The 6,931-nt window shown below is 30.1% G+C and overlaps 1 protein-coding gene across 1 annotated transcript; it reads left to right on the top strand.

Annotated features, from left to right (window-relative positions):
- The first annotated feature begins 748 nt into the window (after nt 1-748).
- Nucleotides 749-6,931, top strand: LOC100167257 (phytanoyl-CoA dioxygenase domain-containing protein 1). The gene is made up of 6 exons (XM_001952438.5): nt 749-876; nt 1,717-1,780; nt 1,875-2,015; nt 2,908-3,172; nt 6,398-6,646; nt 6,726-6,931. The coding sequence occupies exons 2-6, from the start codon at nt 1,733-1,735 to the stop codon at nt 6,893-6,895; spliced, it is 873 nt and encodes a 290-aa protein (XP_001952473.1). The 5' UTR covers nt 749-876; nt 1,717-1,732; the 3' UTR covers nt 6,896-6,931.

Below are 6,931 nucleotides of genomic sequence, written 5' to 3'. Positions count from 1 at the left end.
AGATTAATTAATATTAGGTATTAATTAAGGAATGCTAGAGAAAAGTCTCTGGAAAAAAAAGTGCCCGTGAATAAAATCATATTGACCATTTGTTAATTATTAGTACCTATTTTTGTTATATGTAAATAATATAAGCATACATTATAGCCTTAAATAGCCGTATAGCTATAGGTCAGGTAAAACCGTTAACACTTTTATAAATAAGTATATAGGTATATAATATTAGGTAGGTATTTGTTTTTATCAATGTGTGATATTGTTTCATCAGAACAATAATAGTATATAATATATACATTTTATATTAATTCAAAGTTCAATGAGTAGTTGTCTTATGATTGTTATAAGTTTTAAAATATAGGTAACATAATATAAATTATATAGTAGGTAATATACATTATATTATGTATATTATTATTTATCATAGGATTGTAGTATCTTAGGCTATATAGCACTAATCGAGTTGTACCACAGACTATATGAACTATGACTTAAGTCTGTGATTATACCTTGTAGTTTGTACACTATTGCTGTACCTAAGTATGTACATGGGATTGCTATTGTTCAACGGTAAACATTATACAATCTTAGTAGTTTATTCGGTCTGACAATACTCTGGTCCAAACTCCCAAACGAGAATTCTTTACTATTAATTATTATGCAATATTTTCCCCTTCCACAGGTCACCTATGTCTTCATGTGGGAGATGCGCGCCGTCGGACAAAAACTGGTCGCTGACTGCTATATAATATTTACTTATCACTTTTGGAACAGTATATTAGTCTGTTATTGAAGTGTACCTATAGTGCAGAGATATTGAAACTTTTTCATTCCACTGCTTCTCCATCTCTTCACAACATTTTGGTGGCTCTCAAATTAGTAAGAACACAGAAAGAAAAATATGCTTTAAATTTTAATGTTTAATAATTTATATAATATTTATATAATTTATATAAAATAAGGACGAAGTTTCAAAAATTAATTACCAGAAATCATTAGTTTTTAAGTTATATAGCAATATTTTATCGAGCGTTTGGAACTTTTCTGTTTTACTGAACAACTTTTTTTTTCTTCAATTTTGTTTGTTTTAACCGAGGTTTTAACGTACCTATGTATAGTTAAGCATTATGAAAACGATGAGGAAGTCTGAATTTGGATGTCTGACTTATTTTAAAGTTATAGCTAATTGAAATTTTTGATATATTCATATTCACCCTCGATTTTAATTGCCCAAGCGAATGACAATTAAAATCGAAAACATCCCTCGACTTGTTATGTAAAATCACCATGGGTGGGTGTTAGAATTATTTTTGCACCATAATTTTAAAAACGTTGATTTACCTAGGTAAAAAAAAAAATTGAAAATTCGTTATAAGCATGCGGTAAACTATGTGCGTAAAATACCGAGAATCGTGAACTTCGTAAGGCTATACCATAAAAACTAATGATATCAATTTTCCACCAATTGATTTTTGCACCATCGTTCTTAACTGTTTGAATATACATAGGTTTCCGATAAAAATGGAAAAATTCGAGTGGGCGCTAAACTAGATTTATAACGCTAAATTTAACAAATATTTTGTTTGAAAAATTATCCCCCCCCCCCTAAATCCAAAATTTCTGAGTACGTTTCTGTAATCATATTATATGCATTACGATATTCCAACTTGTGATTATATATTAATATATATTATTATTATAACTCATTTATATTTTCAGTTTAACGTTGAAATCGATGTCACCAGCTGAGGGTAAAATGATTTATGAAGATTTAAAATCAAAAGTAAATATACAACGGAATACATCTCGCTAACGTTATACAGTTTATTTTTTTATTATAAATTAATGGAGTTTATAAATTTATTTATTTTTTACAGTTTGATCAAAACGGTTACGTTGTAATAAAAAATTTTTTGAACGAAAAGGAGACAGTGGAGCTCAAGGATGCAGGAAAAAAACTCACCGAGAATGTGCCGGCTGGCGTTAAAACCGTGTTCGCTACCAGTCAAACGAAACAAGTAATAGACCCCTCCCCCTTCATTATCCAGTTAATTTCATACATTTTAAAATTATTTTACAAATACTTTGAAAACAAAAATAATATAACATTAATTTCCAAATAGTTACCTATTGGCTATTTCTTCTATCATGAGCTATGATTCACGAGTATGGAATTCCACAAGTCACCATGCCTTAAATCGAGCCTGCAGGTTTTGATGCGGCAGTATTAAACACTCTTGTGATCATTGCGTTTTTAATACTTACCTATATTATAATACTTTGTGCATTTAATTTATTTATTATGATTTATTACAAAATTTAAATACATACCTACCTAACATTTAATACACATAGGCTGTGGGACCCACAGCGTGGCAGACTTCACTATCACTATTAATCAATAATTAGCAATAAACGCAATAAAAAAAAAAGGTCGGTAAGTGGGTGGCACTCTGCTGTACTGTAGGTTACAACTGTTACAAGTTTGTATCACATAAGAACTTAATTCACGTTCAATTTTGTTTCTTGGAAATTGAACTCGTTCGCATGCCCAGTTGGCATAAAATTAACGCGTTCATATGGAATTATATCTTTCTCATCATTGTCACTATAAGTACCTAGCCAGAGGCGGCTCCAAGAGGGAGGGGGGCTATGGGGGGGGGGGCCCAAGCTGTATTTTTAAACAATTGTATACTGAAAAACAACATGACAAAAAAATCATCGAAATTTTCTGAAAATTACGACTTGCCCCCACCCCCAACGCCATGAGTCTGGAGCCGCTCTCGTACTCAGCACATATATATCCTGCATATCCCGTGTGTGCATTGCAATTCTCATCAATTAGCACGCTTATGACTTTATAAGTTATGATAATACATATTATTAATATCATTGATATTTGATACACAGGTGGCCGACGATTACTTCATGGATAGTGCCGACAAAATATCATTTTTTTACGAAAAAGCTGCGCTAGACAACGACGGACGCCTGCTGGTCGACGCCTCGTTGGCGCTGAACAAAGTCGGCCATGCCTTACACAGGTTGCACCCGACGTTCGAAGCGTGCACGTACAGCGATAAGGTGACAAACGTCTGCCGAGCTTTGGGCTTAAAGAAACCGGTAGTGCCGCAGAGCATGTACATCTACAAAAATCCCGGTGTCGGTGGCGAAGGTCAGTTTAATAAGACTGGACCCCCCGTAATTTCTTCAATATGTCTTATTTTTAACCAATAATCAATACCTAAATTCAATAAAATTACAATATACGTCCTGTTTTGTTGCGCTTTAAGAGTCTTGGATAATTACCCGGAATGTAAAATAGTACAGTATACCATTTTTAAATTATCAATATACCAAAGGTGGGCATTAACTAGTTAGTTTATTTTATAATCAAATTATGAACTTAACTAGTTTAATTTACAGTTGAAATAACTTAGCTTTTCTCAGTTGATTTTAAAAAAATCCATCAAATTGAAAACATTTTGAAATTTTTAGTTTATACGTTTATACTATAATCAGTTTAAAATAAAAATATTCCAATAGAAAAATACAAACATTTTCTTGATAACATAATTTTGTGTATACCTATTAATATATTTTATTAAATTATAAATTATATATTATGCGAGTTGCAATTATAAATTTTTTTAATAAAACTAATAATTTTAAATTACAAATTTGCAATTATTATGTTTTAATGTTATATAACTTATATATGAAGGTCATGTACTCATCTTCACGTATTATGACATTCAATTTCTATACGATATAAAAAAATATATTTGTCAAATTATTAATTTGAGATAAGTATAGTTAAAATTAGTAAATAATAGTAAACTAAAAATAAAATGGTAACATGATGATAAAAGTTCAATAAAATTATTTTTTATAATTTATAAATTAGAAATTAGAAAGACACTTTCACTCTCTATGTAATTTACATACTAATTTAAAAAAAAATTAACTTTTTTAAACTGAGTTAAGTTAATATTATTTTCTATATTAACTTTTAACTTATCGAGTTAAATTTATAATTTGTTAACTGTTAACTTTTAACTTACCTTTCGATCTTGTGTCATCTTAACTTAACTTAACTTGAGTTAATTATTTTCATTAACTTGCCCACCTTTGCTATATACTAGCGGACCCGGTGTAACAGGCCTTTATAATATAAAATAATAACCGCAGTCGAAAATTGTTTGGTGTAGGTTATAAACTTATAACGTATAGGCTATAGCGGCTTTTTAGGTACACAAATAATAACAGTAGTAAATAATAATTTACTTTTTGGCCATTATCCATTGTAGGTACCACCTACACAAGATCTCATGAATCTTGATATTGAGTATTGTAGTAACAGAAAGGACAGGTAAAACTTTTGCAAACTTGCCACAAACTTATAAAACAAAATATATACCTATACGTCTATACCCAAGGATTGTTACATTACATATTTACATTGTACAAATTGAAAATTGTACATGGTTTCTGAATGTCGCGGTCGGACGCAGTGGCGTGGCGAAGGGAGTCTAGAGGAGCGGCTGCTCCTCCAAAATTTGGGTAGGTGGGTGGGTATTGGGTAATGGGTATTCATTTTTAGCATACATAATATACTGTACACAATATACTGTAGAATTAATGAAGTACTAATGTAAAAAAAGGGTGGCAAATGGGTACCTCTCTGCTGTTCATTAGATGTCAAATGGGTCATTGTAATGGATGTGTTAAATGTTAATTCAATGATATCAAATCATTGTACACCAAAACCAAAACTGAGCGAAGACGGTCTGCCTATATTACTATAAGTATATTTTATAATATTGCTATTAAAGTAATTTATACTAACAGTATGTTAAATTTACTTTGTCGAAAACATTTAATTTGTTGTACTTTAAAAGTTATATGTACCTACCCACGAATAATATTTTTAAATTACAAAAAAATAACTAAAAACGTTATTTTTTGTTTAGGTAGGTATATTATATCTAATTGTATTCTAATTTGAACTTAAAATGTCTATAAAAATGACCGTGTGAATATATTTTTAGAGATTTGGGTTACAGTATCTACTATTTATGAAAAACTATGTTTTCATTTTCAATCATTAGATAAATAAATAATGTATCGTTTTATACATTTTTATTTTTTAACTACAATATAATTTGCAATTTTTCGTCATTTTCTTTTCATCACTTATATTTGAAAATGTTTTATTCATTTCTAACTAAAAAGTAAATATATGTGTATATTGAAAATTTTCGATACTGATGAATTTCGTCAAAATTCTAACTTCAGACCATCGTAAAAAGTTATTGAGGACTTACGCTCAACTTTTTTTTAATTTCACTATTAACAACTTTTTGAACTGCCGCTATTACATTTTCAAGTTTATTGCCCTACCAAAAAGTTTTTACTGACAGCAATTAAAAATCAATTGCTTAGGTATACAGCTATAAATATTACAGCTATCATTATTACAGTTCAAAAATAATCAAAATATTTTGCCAATATTCGGTAAGAATACCGAATGTACCTACCCATGTATACGGTTATTATTTCATTATAAATCGATTTTGATGAAAATTGGCTTTGTGTAAAAATTCTCATTTTAGATTCTGAGTGGAGCGATGAATGTATATTGATTTTACAATTATGTGTTTTTTTTTTTATTTTAAAACTGTCATCACCTTTTAGGACAGTATAATTTCTTAGATTTTCTTCAACAGTATCTTTTCTGATAGGAAAATGAATACTTTAAGGGGGTCTAAATTCTAAAAAAATCCTTATTGTGTTTGAAAGCGCTGGAAAAAGAAAAGAAAAAACGGGAATTTTGACGCAAAGATGGTTTTCGACAAAATCGATTTTGGCTTCTGCTATAAGTGCGTATAATTCTACAACAAATTACCGTAGATACATGCAATTTTCACCGGATGTTTATATTAACATTTTATATACACAATAAAATTTTCAAAAAATATTAATTTGTTTTGAACTGTTTACGGACATTTTCAGTTTCCAATTTTTTTAGTTTTTTTTTCTATGAATGTCAATAAAATTGTATTTGTTGGGTAAAAAAACTTGAAAATTTAATACAAGGCTCTTAATTTATTGTTACAGTGAAATTTGTAAAATATTACAAATCCATATAGTTACAATTTTTTTCCATAAGTACCTATTTAAAGTTCGGATTTTGACAAAAAGCGTAAAACTCAATTTTGTTTGAAAAATCGCTATACAAATTATACAAGTATACAACATAACGTAGAATTCGTATAAAAATCAAACATATTTGGTGGCGGTCGACCCCCCCCCCCTAGTTACACCACTGAACATATTCGTATAGGTAACAATTCATATATACATATAACTTATATATATTATTTTCAAATATATCTAGTCATCTCGCATCAAGACTCCACATTCCTCTTCACGGAACCAGATTCATTGGTCGGATTTTGGATAGCCTTGGACGATGCCACGCTAGAGAACGGTTGTTTGTGGGTGATACCGGGTTCGCACAAGACCGATATACACAAACGTCTTATTCGTAACCCAGACAAATCCAGTGCAGTAAGTCAAACAATTTACCAGGGAACACATCCAGAATGTGAACAGTCGTTGTACGTACCGTTAGCCGTTGAGAAATGTAAGCTCTATATTCTACTTATATAATATAAGGGTTTTAAAACTAATACATTCGTATAATAAATGGATTTAATTTGCAGCCAGCCTCGTTTTAATACACGGAAAAGTGGTACACAAAAGTGAACAGAACAAGTCACAGTATTCGCGACATGCATACACGTTCCATGTATTCGATGAAGGAATTAGCCAATATTCTGGACAGAATTGGTTACAGTCAAAAGTTGGATTCAAACCACTTTATATTGTATAAACATACAAACAGAAATACATTAATTTTACACGAAAA

Source organism: Acyrthosiphon pisum, chromosome A1 (genome assembly GCF_005508785.2).
Source record: "Acyrthosiphon pisum isolate AL4f chromosome A1, pea_aphid_22Mar2018_4r6ur, whole genome shotgun sequence".
Taxonomy (NCBI): domain Eukaryota; kingdom Metazoa; phylum Arthropoda; class Insecta; order Hemiptera; family Aphididae; genus Acyrthosiphon; species Acyrthosiphon pisum.
This window is presented reverse-complemented; position numbering and strand designations above follow the sequence as displayed.

Coding starts and splice junctions, on each gene's coding strand:
- LOC100167257 (XM_001952438.5), top strand. CDS start 1,733: ATGTCACCAGCTGAGGGTAAAATGATTTATGAAGATTTAAAATCAAAA. Junction 1,781..1,874: donor ATGAAGATTTAAAATCAAAA/GTAAATATACAA, acceptor TATTTTTTACAG/TTTGATCAAAACGGTTACGT. Junction 3,173..6,397: donor TCCCGGTGTCGGTGGCGAAG/GTCAGTTTAATA, acceptor AAATATATCTAG/TCATCTCGCATCAAGACTCC.